Below are 16,507 nucleotides of genomic sequence, written 5' to 3'. Positions count from 1 at the left end.
CAAATTTCTTTATACCAAGCCTAAAAACTTTCTTTATCCCTTCTCTTGTCCCAACAACGGGGATCGAGATCCAAACCTATTTGATAGACTTTTCATCCATGGAAAGGATCTTCGATCAATTTTGGGGCCGAAAGCAAGACAACACTTAAACAAAGCTATATAGATCAATGGAACCTGCAACCTTCTCTTTATATTTGGTCGGAATCACCTTTGATCCGTTTGCGTCCAAACCCTTTGACAATTTAATTTCTGGGTATAGCAAGAATTTGTGGTGGAGCACGGGGTGCTAACGTCAAGTAGTCTATCTATTTGGACTATTAAAGCCATAATTTGATAATTCCAAGGCAAAATTTACATTCACCTGTTGCTGTCTTTTATTGTGAAAAAAAAATGATCAAGTCATCCTTGATAGGAGTACAAAATTTGACACGAACTTCGGCTTTGTCAAATCTCCCACCTCATCCAAACTAACTGATTTACATTGAAAAATAAAGGGCAAATTTCACTCAGACCCCCTGAGGTATCTGACAATGACAGAAAGTACCCCTCAGTTTTCAAAAATGACAGAAACCTTCCCTATTTCACAGTTTGGGTTTCATTCCGTTAGTTCCGTTAGTAAAGTGGACGGAAAATGTACGAAAATGTACAGAAAATGAAATCTTCAATTTTATTTAGTTCTACAGCTATTTTAGGGCTCTCATTGAAAGTCCTAGAACCAAAAATTAACTATGACCATTTAGGATAAAATAATTTAAAAAATAAAATCTTCATACCGATTCAAACGAATTAAAATTTGGAGCATTTAAAATTTTGCTCTTTATTTGATTTTAGGGCTTTCAATGAAGAGCAAATACTTAAAGTGCTCCAATTTTCAATCCATTTGAATCGGTGCGAAAATCTTATTTTTTTGATTATTTTATCCTAAAGTGCAATAATTAATTTTTAGTTCTAAGAATTTCAATGAGAGCCTTAAGATAGCCGTAGAACTAAACGAAGAGGAGATACTTAAGTGCTCCAATTTTTAATTCGTTTGAATCGGTGCAAAAAATTTTATTTTTTTATCCTAAATGGTCATAGTTAATTTTTGGCCCCAAAGCTTTCAATGAGAGCCCTGAGAGAGCCATAGAACCAAATAAAGAGAAGATACTTAAGTACTCCAATTTTTAATCCGTTTGAATCGGTGCGAAAATCTTATTTTTCTGATCATTTTATCCAAAATGGTCATAATTAATTTTTTGCTCTAGGACATTCAATAAGAGCCCTAAGATAGCTGTAGAACTAAATAAAATTGAAAATTTCATTTTCCGTATGTTTTCCGTCCATTTCACTAACGGAACTAACGGAATGAAACTCAAACTGTGAAATAGGTAAGGTTTCTGTCATTTTTGAAAACTGAAGGGTACTTTCTGTCATTGTCAGATACCTCAGGGGGTCTGAGTGAAATTTGCCCAAAAATAAAAGATGACTTTAATTAATGATTTGAATTTCTAGCTTTGCTAGCACCACACCCAAACACACATCCACTTAAACGCTCGCACTAACATGAAAGATGGATCCCGCACATACTAGATCAAACGACGCCAAATCGTTACAAAACAGTTCCCAATGTTTTTACATTTTTAAAACAGTAACAAGTTTTTGTCAACGACTTTAGTATCAAATGGATGAAACAAATGGATTGCTCTAGTTCCATAAACTACCACCTATTCCTTAATCCTTAGTAGGACTCGGGAGGCTGCGGTGCCGGGATGCACCATAGCACGGTAGGACGGTCAAAACGTCGGTTGTGTTTGGTTCACATTTTAGTTTAGTTTTTCAATCATTATCCTATTTATTTCTCCAATCATTACTCTATTTCTTCAATTATTACTTTCTCATCTTTCTCTATCTCTCTTCAATCACTACTCGTCTCTTCAATCACTACCATGTTTCTTTCTCCACCTACTACCAAAACTAAACTAAACTGAAATGCCAACCAAACAAAGTCTTGTTATGGCTTTCCTCATTCAAGATTATCTGAACTGCTTGTATCGTATAACTCATTGACATTATAACTAGTAAATTTTTTACCAAATACATATCTGTTAAGTTTCTTGGAGGGTTCCAACCTAAAACTAATTGACAATATGTGGAGTAGCCTCTAGATTTTATTAACCAAACTTGGGTGGCTTAAATGGGCTATGTGGGACAAGTCTAACACAATGTCCGAGTAAGATGTATTCTACGAATGCTCTTTTAAATAAGCTAGCCTTACAGTATGAGCAGTTTAGGTAATCCCGTTGTGTATCAAGTATCCCTCTAGAATAGTGTATTGGTATATCGAAAGCCAAACACAAATAGATATACTGGGCACACAATCGAATATTGGAAAGATAATGGATCTAAACCACTCATATTGTATGGTTTGTTGAGAAGAGCATTCACGATGAAAATTATACTTATCGGACATCAATAACTAACTAAACACAAAAATAATTTCAGAAGTATGACTTTTCCAATTGATGTCTACTCAAAATATATAATTTTTTCAACTAGTGATTATGTCAAGAGACCTACAAAAGTTTGAATCATCTTGTTGTGATCCCATACGCATCTTATAAATAAAAAAAGTGTTAGGCTTAAATGAGAAAAGTCAAAACGATATCGTTTTGGTCTTACGACAACGTTGTGGTCCAGGGGTGCACCAAGCATCCCCAAATCCTTCCTTAGTAGGACCCTCGTGACCACGTGAGCCGTGAGGTACCCTGCATGCACGACGTTTCCCGATATATCAAGTGATTATCCAGTGCTCCTAGAGCATTTTTACTTGGTGCGCTCTATGACCTCATATTTTAGTACCTGTACGAGAGTCGGGAGCCACACATTTGATGGTGGAGCTCATACCAATGTATGATAAAAAAGATTTCTAGACATCACGTGGCAGAGCTCTAAGAGCAAGTAATGCTTTTTCCAATATATCTGCTTGTGAATTCTCATTTCAATACATATTCTTCTACAACCACGCACTACACCACCAATTGTGGAACGTGTTTGTGTGATTGTGCGTGGTAGAAATTTTTGAACGATCCAAATTCAACCGAATATGGGTACCGACATAAATAACCCCTTCCGTTCATTAAGTTTCACAATATTTTTTCGAGTGATCTCGAGAAAAATCAGCTCAATCGGATAATTTCAAGTGTTTGATCTAATGTACCAAATTTTTATTTAGAACCGAGCCCAAAAATATTTTAAAATTAATGACGATTTTTATATCATTTGTGCAACCTCGAAAAGTGGGCCCGTACGCCAGCCCGTCCACCATCGGTGCATTCATGGTCAGTATCTAGGGCTGTAAATGAACTGAGCCGTTCGCGAACTGTTCGAGGCTCGATTCGGCAAGAACTCGTTCGAGTTCGTTTTGTCTGCGAAACGAACTGAAAATGAACATCAATTGTAAGCTCGTTCCGTAAATGAGCCAAACCTGAGCCTAACGGTATTTGGCTCGGTTAGACTCGAGAACCTATACTTAAATTTAATTAATAATTCAATAGGGGTCTATTTGTAAATATAAAAAATTTTAAGGTTGTATATATAATTCAATACCTATTTTTCTCTTAAATTCTATACGAGCAATGAGAGAGTTTGAGTTCGTTAGAGTTTAATGAGCCGAGCCAAACCGAACCTGAGTCTTGACTCGAGCCAGATTAGTACCTTAACAAACCCAACCAAGCCGAACCCGAGCCTTGAAAATTTTTATCGAGCCGAACTCGAGCCAAATTGTTCAGGCTCGAATTGAACTCTCGCTGAACTCGAGTCAGACTAATACCTTAACAAATCCGAGCCAAACTTAATAAGTTCAGCTCAATTCGGTTCGTTTACGGCCCTATCGGTATCCATAGAATTATTCTTCCAAATTGTGATGTGGCACTTGGCATCTGATCTTTGGTGGATAAAAACCAAACAAACAAACAAACCACCCACAGAAAGATTTCAATCTTTGATGCTCTGATTGCTCTTCCCTCAATTGCCCTCCACACATTTTGCCATTGCCTTATCCCACTTCCTTTCCCACCCCCCAAAACTAAACCATACACCCACTGAACTTCCCAATGCAACCCTTACCCACCCCATCTTGGCCTCTACCTCACACCCACCGCCGCCGCCACAAATGGCCACCAAATTGGCCTATATTCTAACACCCCCTCGTCTGCTGATCACTTCTCACTTTAGAGTTAAACCCTTTCTTCCTCTCTGTTCAACTTCTTCTTCCTCTTCTTCTGCTTCCTTTCCGAGGGTTCACTCGGTGCCACTCGTCGGCCGCCAGTTCTCTTTCCGACGCAGACTCTTCATTCTTTCTCCCAAGGCCACTTCTGACCAGCCTGGTTAGGTTTCTTCATCTGAATCTCATGTATATTGATTACAATATTTTTAAGGGACACTGTACAGAAACCAGCTCAATCGAATACGGTTAAGGCTTGATCAATTCATCCGAATTTTTGTGTATGAATTAGCAGGGACAAAAATTGAATGAATTGATCACGGTGTTACCGTTCTCGATTGAGCTGATTTTCGCAGGACCCTTAAAAAACATTTCAAACAAATTGAACTGCTCGGATAACTTGTGTGGGATGTTGAGATGCGTCCCACGCAATTGGGGGTATGTTTGGTGTACCAAAAATGGTGTACCCATGGTCGGGTTGTTTTTTCTCTGGGTGTTGATTCATGCGACCGGCCTTAAGTGGATTAGTCTCACCCCATTGGTCCTCCTATGTTGTGAAAACCATAAAAACTAGTCGGGCTGATAGTAAGCCATGCTTTATTGGCCGGGTTTAGAGTGGGAGATAAATCTCCTAGGATGATTACTCACTTCTAGTGAACAATGAGTCTGTGAGTGGGATAGGCAATACCATGTTTCCAAGGTATCACACATAGTGTGGCATGTTTAGTACGATAAGTTGTCCAATCCATAGTTACCCATCTACCAATTGTTGAATTCAAATGCCATAAATTTCTCACCGGCCTAATCCCCCTGTGAGTGAACCATGGCTCTTGCTGTGTGTCCAACCAAATTGTAGCTGAGCTTTTAAACTTTGCCTCTTAACAAATTTCCTGTAGTGTACCTAGCAACTTCCGCGTTGACTGAAAGTAAAACAACTGCAGTTGCGTATTAACTGTGCCCTGCAGTACTAGTCCACGTGCGGTCATTGGGTTGCAAGGTTGACATATTGGTCAACAAAACCCAGACCCCATCGAGAAGGTGATGCACACCTCAATATCTGTGAAAGTTTGTATAGCCAACCAAATGTGTTAACCTTGTTACCATCACTTTTGCAAGTGGACTAGAAAATAAGAACAACTTGTAGTCAACCCCAAGGGATTGGCATGGTATCTTGGTCTAGGACTTAGATTTTTGCCCCTCCTAAGGTCTCAGGTTAGAATGACCTTGCCAGCAACTCTTAGGGTTCACCCCCATGATTAGGGATTAGTCCCAGGGGCACAAGCTGGATGGAGACATCCTGCATTAAAACAAAAACAGCTGCAGTCGTGACATTTGGTTTTATAGGCTCAAAGTGGTTATCACAGACACATCTCTGGTTCTTTAGGACTCATCCACCTATAGTGCACTGGCATCACTTAGTTTGGTACCCTAAATTTATCCAAGGCACTGTTTTATTCTTTGTCTAGCAATCAAAGGCAGTTTCACAACCAAGGATAAAAGATCATAAGCAGGGGTATTTAAATCTCACCTACTTGCCCGCCATGGCAGGTCAAAAATGAAAGCCTTTCCAATCCTTTCTTTAGCTTTCCCTTTTCCAGATCAGTTTGTTGCTCTCTTTCTGGTATTTTTAGACCTCATCGTTCCTGGCCTAATAAAGTGAGCTTGCTTATTGGAAAATTCATTGGGAAATCCTTCCTCAGCATTATAAAGAAAATAGCTTGACTATGCATTGGAAAGTGCTTTTTTTTTTTTGGCTCTTGAAAATATTAAGCCATGTTTCATTTTCCGGGTAATTAGAGTGGGAGATTAATCTCCCAGGAATCTAGGATGGTTACTTACATCTGACTAACTTGTAATGAGTGACTGACTGGGATAGGCAATACCATATTTCCAAGGTCTCATATGTTTATCCATCTACCAATTGTTGCATTAAAGTGACATAAATTTTTGACACGCCTAATCTCCATGTGACCATCACTATTGCAAGTGGACTAGAAAGGGATACGCCCAATTATAAACCAGTTATGAGGAGCTCTGGCTTGTCTACCTATGTCAGTTGGTAGGACCAGACCAGCTGCGGTCTTTATGGTTATCTACTGACTCAACTCTGGCTCTTCAGCCTTGACAACCTAAACTTTTAGTATTGCACCAAACCACAGGAAGGAGTGGTCTTAGGACAACAACTACGAGAAGCCATCGAAATAGTAGGTGAGGTTTTCATTGTTGTTCAGTGATTGAGGTCTTGTTGAAGCTCAATTTAGAACTTAAGGCCAGCGTCCTCGTTTCACCTCATAGCCAAATCACAACCCGGCTGGTTGCAACCACTGAGTCCCCACAGGGGGACCTGGGTTGTGCTCTAGTACCACTATGATGAACCACGCACCTACTGGCCCTGTCGACCCAAACAAGGCTTCTCACAACTCAGCCCAGAAGTTTGGACTCAGGTTGACAGTCGGTAGATGAGTGTTTCCTTCCATATCAACCATACTTTGATATTCTTGCGATGTGGGACTCCCTTATCTAGTTATCCAGGCACCTGGCTGGTCAACCGGTTCCGTTCACCGGTGGACCTCTAGCCTCCTCAGTTGTCCGGGCGCCTAGCCGGTTGATCGGTCCGTACATTCATGCATAGGTGTGCCTATGCAAACGTGTTTTCTTTCTCTCTTAAGTGTAAGGGTTGCTATCAAAATTGTCTTTTTGTCATGCAAATTGTCTTTTTGTTAACTTCTCATAACACTTAATTACCTGGACTAAGTTGTCTTTTTGCTAACTTCTATTCCGGTGTGGCGGCAGTTAGGGTTTTTGGAGGCAGTGGTGATTACGGGTGGCAGTTAGGGTTTTTGGTTGTGTGCTTGGGCTTGGCCCACTTTTGTTGGTCTCTTGCCAACGCTTGGGTCTCGGGTAGCCTTAGGTTATTAATCTTTCCTTTCGGTTGCCCTTGTCCTTTTAATCTTTGTACCTTTTCGAAGATTAATAAAATTTCTTTTGCTGAGCGAAATAAAAAAAAAAAAAAAACCCCATAACACTTAATAAAAAGCTGATATGAGTTAAAAATGGGCAGCAAATTTTTGTGACAATTCAAGGATTGCATTTCCAACTCTACTGCTTCTTGCAGGTCAGGTCCAAGGAAATGAGGTGGTCGACAGTAAGATCTTAGAATATTGTAGCATAGACGGGAAAGGGAAGAAGTCATTGGGGGAGCTTGAACAGGAATTTCTTCAAGCACTACAGGTAGTAAATGTTCTTTTTGTTATCCTACAGCTTCCTAATTGTTTCAGGATTCAGCTCTGACTACTTGTAATTCAAACTAGTTGCACAAATTTGTTTGTGTTGTATTAAAGAATTTTGGAATTCAGAGAAACATAAAAGAAGATTTCCTATTCTTCATTCTAAACACTTGTTCTGGTTCTGTATACATCTCGTTTTTATGTTTTCTATATGAGATATTTTGTATTTCTCTGCAGTCTTTCTACTATGAGGGAAAGGCGATTATGTCAAATGAGGAGTTTGATAACCTCAAGGAAGAACTAATGTGGGAAGGAAGCAGTGTCGTCATGCTAAGTACATCCTAAATTCTACCCATGGAGTCTCAACCAGATTAACCCTTAAATATTCAATGAACTTCTGAGACGCCTGTTGTATGACTCTACCTTTTTATGTGCAGCTTCTGATGAACAGAAGTTTCTGGAAGCTTCTATGGCTTACGTAGCTGGGAAACAAATAATGAGCAATCAGGAGTATGATAGTTTGAAGAGACAACTAAAGGTACTTTGCGAGTTTGCATTGGCTACCTGTTCTTGTGCACGTCAACAGATAACTTGTATATCTTTATTTACTTTGACTTCAGACATGGAAATTACAAGTGATTCGTTATTTCTTTTTGAACAGCTACTATTGATCATTATTGTGGTGTAGCACCACATGTTCAAAGAATCTTGGCCCAATTGTTACTCTCACTTACATTTGCGCCCTAATATTTGATTATGTCCTTTGTAGGCGATATACTCAAATCTTCCTCAGTGATAGTCCTAGGGTTATTCTGGGAAGCAGCATTCTGTGTTCTATTATTGGGCCATTTTCACATATGTAACTTCTTAACACTCCAATACACACCAAAGCCTTGATAAAGATGCTAGTCAAATTTATGTTCTGGGAAATGTTCTTGCATTTTCTTTTAGGTGTTCCTGAAGTTGATGACTTGAAGCTAAGCGTATGAGCATTGTATTATCATGTTCCACTCATGGTTGATGTTATAAGCTATAAGCTTACGATGTTATGCTTTTGTATTTACTTGTTTCCTGTTAACTTTGTGGCATTTTAACTACATCTCATTGTGTTTAATTTTGTCCCTGCAGATTGATGGTAGTGATATTGTAGTTGAAGGTCCAAGATGCAGTCTCCGCAGTAAAAGGGTGTGTACTGTTTTTATAGTAGCTGACTCACTAGCTGCATGCTTTTCAATTTGTGTTTACGTATCAGGTGACAAGTGCATTTTTTCCTCATAGCTGGTAGCCTGGTAGTACTGAAATCATTGTACGTCGACTACTTTAACCTCATTTGCTTTTATACTGATTGAATCTCTCTCTCTCTCTCTCTCTCTCTCTCTCTCTCTCTCTCTCTCTCTCTCTCTCTCATTGCCACTTATTAGATGGGCTATTCAATAACGTTTGTGCTTGCATTCACCTAATTTCACTCAAGTTTACATCTCTTGAAGATTTGAAATGTTGATATCTAGAATTCTTGACTCCCAACACTAATATTCAATGTCATGAATAGAATGCTGTGCATGGTATAGCATGCTAGGAAGTACTAATGCCCTTAATTAGATTATGAGGCTTGCACGATTGTGTTCCGTTTATTTGCTGTAAATATTAACTACCATAGGATTTGTTGCCAATCAGGAACCAACAGTTTTTTTGTTGGAAAAGTTCTGATTATTGTGAAGGAAAAAAAATTGATTTCCTCTCTTCTGTAAACTTTATTTGTTGAAAGTGGTCCACCTTTCCGTCCGACTCTGATCATTTGCTTGGGTGTGCTAGCCCATAGGTAAACTCAGGCTTGGTATTTCCTGAGCTGATTTACTTTCTTCCTGTAGGTCTACAGTGACCTGGCTGTTGACTATTTCAAGATGTTCCTCTTGAATGTCCCTGCTGCTGTTGTTGCACTGGGATTGTAAGTAATGTCTTACCGGTATTACTTTATAGTTATGCAATATGTTTCTTTGGATGTTCCCTTTGATGATCTTACCTCGTTAGTTAGAACCTCAAAATCAGTTTATCTCCTCCCAAAAAATGTATCCTCTTGTTAAAAAATATATATATTTGCAGATTTTTCTTCCTGGATGATTTGACTGGATTTGAGATCACATATCTTTTGGAGGTAAATATTGCTCCATTACCTTTTCATGCATCTAATTGTAAGGCATACTGGAGTCAGAAGACGCCAAGTGTTAGTCAAAGCACAGTTGATCAAGTTCACTTAACTGATTCTCTAGTCAACCTATGGCATATTTTTGGCCATGGCACGTAGTTGTGTCATAGGCAGACCATGAGAATTCATTTATGGTATAACTCAAAAGCACGGTTGACATGACAATGTCAGAGTGTGATCAACATTATACAAATTATCGTCAGGTTTTCTCGGGTGAATAATTTTTGTTGTTTCTCCTTCAGTATACACGGATGTTGACTTTTATGTCATTAAAATTTGCAGCTTCCAGAGCCTTTCAGTTTCATCTTCACATGGTTTGCTGCTTTGCCCCTCATATTATGGCTAGCTTTATCAATCACAAACTTCATTGTGAAGGATTTTTTGATTTTGAAGGTAGGATCCTTCTTGTCATTTCTAAATGATCTATGGTAGAAATCAACCTTGTCATGTTTCGTATGCAATCTAACGAACACCATTTCTTCTTAGGGACCTTGTCCAAACTGTGGAACCGAAAACGTCTCCTTCTTTGGGACCATACTATCGATATCTAGTGGCGGTTCTACCAACACAGTTAAATGCTCAAAGTATGTTTGTTGTTGTTCAGATTAGTTGTTGAACTCCATAATACCTGATCTACAACTGTTCAATCATGTTTTCGGTGTCATTTTTTTCCGTTTAACAAAAGCAACTACTGTTAAAAATGCTCCAAGACTGCAGATATCCGCTGTCCATATAATTTGATGTCGTATTTAATAGTACCTCATTTTTACACTCCTGCAATCATATTCTTGATGACATTTTTTATTTAAAAAATGCAATTTGTTCAAGTTCACTAATTCTTTTCTTTTCTATATCGATTCTCCTCAGTTGTGGAACTGAAATGGTTTATGATTCAAGTTCACGCTTGATTACGCTACCAGAAGGAAGTAATGCTTGAGTGGAGGTAAATTCCCTCTCTGTCTTCAGTCACTATGAAAAGGTGATCAACTTCTGAGCAATAGAGATTTTACCTTCATTAGCTCTCTAAATGCCTGAAGCAAGGTTAAGGAGTCTAAACTCCCTCAAAGGTCACCCTTTGAACCCCAATATCCTTTCTCGTTCTCCCCTCGCTTCCCATTTTTGTTTTCCTCTTCTGATAAATCTAAATCATAATAGCAAAAGTGAGTTGCACAACTCTATATCAAATTGATTGTAAACTCTTATGTATCTATTTCCTTTCTGGATGCTGTTGTAGATGAGCTCATTATCTTTTTCCATAGTCGGTGTTACTGCTTTCATTGTTAAATGCATGAGTTAGGTCTCCCGTCTCTTAAACCATACGCGAACTTTTTTTTAACCTTCATTAAGCAAACAAACTAGAATCCACAGGGCAAGCCCTTACAACCAAGCAAAGCAGGAGAAACTCCTGTTGAAAACAACAGGGGACAACCCCTTAAAGAAACAAAACAAGTCCTAACTAAGAAGCAAAGATGCAATGAGACACCCTCCAATCATTGGCCAGAAGCCTATTATTATCTGACTTCTTCATCTTCCTCCGAGAACAAATACACACTCTGACTTCCTCCTCAATCTGGATAAGCACAGTTGTAGCAGAAGTCTCCTCCTGAAATATCCTGCGATTTCTTTCCCTCATAAGCCCATATTATGTACAACTTATAGACAATATGGGAGCAGGAGCTACCAGTTCTATTTCCACAAACCCAATCTCTTTCCCTTTCAAGAATCATAGGTGGTCTGTCAACCCCATTCTTCTGAAGCATATGTGACCAGACTTAACTAGAGTAAGTGGTTGTGGGATTCTACCTCACAACGCACTAAGATGCTCAACATTCATCCCCCAATCCAGAAGCCTATCTTTGGTGGACAACTTAACATGAAAAGAAAGCCACTCAATAAAAGCCCATCTAGGAATATGGTGGGAAAACCAAACACTGCTATACAGCCTATACCAAGGATAACAGGAAACACAACCCTCAAGGCTTGCCAGGCAGACTTAGCAGAATATTGGCCATTCTGGTTTAAGGTTCCAAATCACTCTGTCTTCCTGAATCCTGAGTAGGATCAGGTCTAAGAGAGGGAGCAGTGTTGTCAACGATGTCCCTAATAACAGCATTCCTGCTGAACAATTGCTGCCACCTTAGCATGTCCAAGATTACCGAAATTCATGCCTGCTATATCACCATACTTGGCATTTTGCTAATACATATCTAGATTCTATCCATTTTAGGAAATTCCGTTGACCCTCCTTTTAAATGCCATCCACCTTGGGTTTCAGATTGGAGTGTTCCTTTCTTATTGCAAAGTTTTGAGGAGATAATTAACTCTACAAGACTACAAGGCATAATATGAGACAGGTGACTAACACCACCAAGGATTTTGAATGCAGAATGAATACTTTTGAAGAGGTTGCTGATACGAGAAGGGCTGGCATGAGTTGCAAGAGAGGGACGACACACTTTGTAATTGGATTTTATTTCTGTTCATATGTATATACCTTGTAGAGACTTGCCGACCAGAAGAGGTGCAAGTTGTGATCGATTATTCAGAGCAATAGTGTTCCGCTTACTTTACATGTATTATTGAAGCTATCCCAATGTATTTTTATATGTTGTGATTTCTGGGGCATAATTTCTTGATAGGTTTTGTAGCCACAGGTACTACTGGTGGATTATCCTATGTGTAGAGATATGGTTTGGATCAGCTGACACCTACTTGGGTTCCATCTTTTGGCACATCGTTTCAGAGTATTTGAACATCAAATATGGCACAAAGCCTGCCTGCACGTTTCCAGCCAATTTAAAAAGGGACCAGGTCCTCTTCATACCAATTCTCTCCAAACTCACTTTTTGGGTCCATCATGAGCACAAGATCACGATATGAATTGCTCATATGGTAAAATCTAATAAAATCAGCAAAGAACATGTTTGAAAAAAATAATTTGATTTAAATTGATGGACACATGAAAAAAGATGCATTTCAATTTGTCAAATGGCAGGCAAATATATTCCAAACGCATACTGTTTGGTTTTACAGAACAAAATGCAAATTGTCTGCATGTTTTTGATCAAACTAATTTTTTTCCATTCATGTTCTTCGCTGTGGATTTTAACGAGTTGAAAGGCTAGGATCATGATTGCGGGTTGGGTTGGTCTACAAAATGAGAGTTTGAAGGGGACATGGAAAGATTGAGTCGAAAGGTTAGGATCATGATTGTGGGCTGGGTTGGACTACAAAATGAGAGTTTGAAGGGGACATGGAGAGATTGAGTAGGGAGAGCGCTAACCCCTTAAAATTGAATTCTCTTGTACCAATCAAAAGATCTCCTTATTTCCATGCGAACCAGATTCACTCCGAATGATGCACACATGACTCGTTAGACACCTGTTTTTCGGTATACTTTTTTTTTTAATACACTAAAACAGATCAAACTAATTATGAGCTGCCACCAAATTATATTCGTCACATTGTCACTCTTTTAAACATACTTCCTTCTCTCTCCACATTTGTGTTCATATGGACCCTATCAAAGTCTAAACAAGTATGGAAGGCCATGCCATTGACCCGTTGAAGACCCACAAAGTTGTGGGAGTGGGGGACATGTACCCAACGCCATTAGGATAGTGGTCCCCAAAGAGGAATCCATGCCCTCACTCCATTCCCTACGCACGCCAACTCTCCTTTTTCATTTTCCCCTTTTTGACCTGAAATGACATTAATCATCACCCTCATGTGTCATAATATCATTCCCCAAACCCAGCTCAACTGGTCAACCTTAAGGGCCACCTTTGAGGGCTTAAGTCCTCTCCAAGCTTGCATACAAGTGTAGGTGAGGAAAATACCTTACCCGTCATGAACCATTGCCCTGTGACGTTCCTAGAAGTCACAAGATAATATAAATCTGAATAATATCGACATCGGGGCGAATTCCACGTGATCATGTGGCTCCTACAACTATCGGGCAATGCCTTTAGGGCATCTCTAGTGCTAGAGTTAAAGAAGTGTTTTTTACCAGACATTAACTCAGTTAACTAACTAAAACCATGAATTTGCACCCAGTGCATGTGTTAGTACATAGCTAACTGTGCAAATCAGGCCCCTTTTAGTTTGCAAGAGGTGTAACTGTGCCAAACCCACCGGCGCACACGAGAGAGAGAGAGAGGGAGAGGGCTGACTTTGGCAAAAATGAAGAGAGAGAAAAAGGGATGTGGAAGAGAGATACTTGTGGAGTGGTGGGGATATTATTTTTATATTCTTTAATGACACTGCTACAACACATATTTAATTTCTAAGTAGTGTTACGTCCACCGCTCCGTTTCATCGCTCAACATCTCATCATCTGGCTTGGCAATCAATGGTCTGGATTTTAAATTCGAACCATCCAAACACTTTTGAACGTTGAGATTGAGAGGGGGAGAGAGTGGTAAAAGTTGAGCTGCCTTGTACACTTTGGGACCCACCTTATACACTTTTGTAACAAATTAACACTACAACACTAACACACACACACTCACCTAGAGATGCCCATGGGAGGACCAGTAAGTAACGATAAAGAATGCTTCCATTTTGCCAAATGCAAAACAAACCCTAGCTGTAGCTAAACTCAGCTAAACCAACTGGCATTAATATTAAGAATGAACTGAACTTCCACAACTCAAACTGACATATATTCCCTTTACCAATGACCCATGAATATAGAAAGAAAAGTGTGACCTTTACCTTCTCTTTTCGTTTCACTTTACATCTGTCAAAGTTTCACATAATTTTATGTTTCGCCCAAGAGCCCAAACTGTCTTCCCCAAGAGGCTTCTGGCCCAATTATGTCAGGGGTGCATTTAAGTGCTAAGAGAAAGAAGGTCAGGAGTTCGAACTCTTCCTCCAATGTGTTAATCTAACTATTCTAACAATACTGACTTTCGCCGATAAAAACTAATTCCGTCCAAACCGTCTTCTCTGCTGGCTACGGTAAACGTACAGTAAACAAAAAGTCGATTTTAACTATAGCCCTAGCTAACTTTAATCCCTAAAAAAACAGAGATCGAACACCACACTATAGTCCTAACTAACTTTCTTCTAACAAACCCACCACTCTCCCTTTCACAAAATGGCCTCTCTTTTTTCCCTCACACTAGTACTCCTTTCACTAACTTCATCTGCAAAATGTGAATTATCCCAAGGGTTCAAATCAGCCCAGAGTCTTGATCTTTTCATCAGAGACTACTCATTCCACTCCCACAAGAATTACTTCAAGACAGGGACATTCCACACCGTAAATCTACCAGCAAATCTCTCCGGTATAACCGTGAACGAGGCAAAGTTTCGGTGCGGCAGCCTCAGGAGGTACGGAGCTCAAGCGATGCAGCTTCACTTGCCCGCCGGAGTGATTGTTTACCCTTGTGTAGAGAGAGTCATGTTAGTTGTGCAAAACCTCGGGCTCGACTGGTCTTATTTGTACAACGACAGCTACGATTTAACCGGGTACCAGCTGGTATCGCCCGTTTTAGGCCTGCTAGCTTATAATGCAGATAACGTGACGAACTCGAGTAAATCACTCCAGGTTGGGATTCTGGCTCCCGGGAAAAATCCCATTTCTCTCGATTTCGGAAATACCACCATCATTGACAATGCCACGGGTCTCATACCGTTGTGCGCCAGCTTCGGACACGACGCAAAAGTCACGCTGTCGAACCAGGTGGGGCCAAACGCTTGCGCGGCGTTCGGAGACGGTCACTTTGGGCTGGTGGTGGAGTCGCCTCTGCTGCCTGAGAGGAGGCCGGGCAAGGTGAGCGGGTGGAAGTTGGTGGTCGGGACGTCGGTTGGGGCCGCATTGGGGGCTTTTCTGCTGTGTTTGCTGCTGATTGCTTTGTTCGTGAAGGTGAAGAAGAAAGCGAGAATTGATGAGATGGAGAGGAGGGCTTATGAAGAGGAGGCTCTGCAGGTGACTATGGTGGGGCATGTGAGGGCTCATACCGCGTCGGGTACGAGGACGGTGCCGGTGATTGAGCATCACTATAGACCTTCTCCTTATTGAATTGTTGTTTTTTTGTTTTTGGGTTTTTCTTTCTATCATTCTTTTGTAGATTAGATGAACACCAGGTCTCTGTTTATTGTTAAGACTTCAAATTGGACATTCACAGGTCTTCCATTGATAATGTTGATAAATGCAAGCCAGGGGGTTTGACTTTATTTTTCCTCAATACCACATTTACTGAGACGACTTTTTACATGCGTATGTCGTGTCATGCCTTGCCTAGCTCGGTTAACGTGATGTTGTCGTGTCATGTCTTGCCATGTCTTCCCATAGACCAGTGACAAGCACATGTTGTTCCAGGCGTTCCATAGCCCGGCCCAGCAACAAATACATGTCGTAAAACACCTGTTGTTCCGGGCCTTCCTTAGCCCGGAGCGTACATATGTCGTGCCATGTCTTGCCTAGCCCAGTGACAAATACATGTCATGAAGTGTGTTGCCTCACAGTTGTGTTATGCCAGAATACTAGCCTCCCTGTTTATATACAAATATCCAGGCTCTGTGTTTATTTTTTGGGTAACACGTCGAATTAAAGGATGTTATAATTTATAAATGGAAGGTATCCAATGAACCAGTCAGCCCAGCCCCCACAATCCCAGTGCTTGGCTTGAGAGCTTAAAGGGAAAAAGTGATCAGGACTGGGACCATATGACTCAATGTGTTTGCTGTTAACTTGACACATTGAAGACCAAAAAAGTGCTGGTCTATGAAGAGCAATGGGCAATATGAAGGAAGGTATGAACTAAAACAACATTCCATGGGGGCTAAATGCATGAATTCGGGTGGCTACGTGAATTTGTCTTCTCCACTGAACTCTATTGAAGACATCGTGATTCAAAGAGCGCTCCT

At 40.2% G+C, this 16,507-nt stretch overlaps 2 protein-coding genes across 3 annotated transcripts; both read left to right on the top strand.

Moving 5' to 3' along the window:
* The first annotated feature begins 3,964 nt into the window (after positions 1–3,964).
* On the top strand, positions 3,965–12,331 carry LOC131331853 (PGR5-like protein 1B, chloroplastic). Of its 2 annotated transcripts, none has more exons than XM_058365793.1 (11): positions 3,965–4,364; positions 7,317–7,432; positions 7,666–7,762; positions 7,866–7,966; positions 8,557–8,613; positions 9,297–9,373; positions 9,529–9,580; positions 9,914–10,024; positions 10,118–10,215; positions 10,499–10,574; positions 11,907–12,331. In XM_058365793.1, exons 1-10 carry the CDS (start codon positions 4,151–4,153, stop codon positions 10,566–10,568), a joined length of 993 nt encoding a protein of 330 aa, XP_058221776.1. In that variant the 5' UTR covers positions 3,965–4,150; the 3' UTR covers positions 10,569–10,574; positions 11,907–12,331. The 2 variants fall into 2 exon arrangements, with proteins under 2 accessions (XP_058221776.1, XP_058221775.1); XM_058365792.1 differs by having other exon boundaries at positions 3,967–4,364; positions 12,018–12,331.
* Positions 12,332–14,310: 1,979 nt separating this feature from the next.
* On the top strand, positions 14,311–15,814 carry LOC131331851 (uncharacterized). Its single transcript, XM_058365791.1, has one exon. The coding sequence runs from the start codon at positions 14,733–14,735 to the stop codon at positions 15,657–15,659; it is 927 nt and encodes a 308-aa protein (XP_058221774.1). The 5' UTR covers positions 14,311–14,732; the 3' UTR covers positions 15,660–15,814.
* Positions 15,815–16,507: the final 693 nt, after the last annotated feature.

This window comes from Rhododendron vialii, chromosome 7a (genome assembly GCF_030253575.1).
Source record: "Rhododendron vialii isolate Sample 1 chromosome 7a, ASM3025357v1".
Classification (NCBI taxonomy): domain Eukaryota; kingdom Viridiplantae; phylum Streptophyta; class Magnoliopsida; order Ericales; family Ericaceae; genus Rhododendron; species Rhododendron vialii.
Note: the sequence above shows the minus strand (reverse complement) of the source record. Positions and strands in the feature narration are given on the sequence as shown.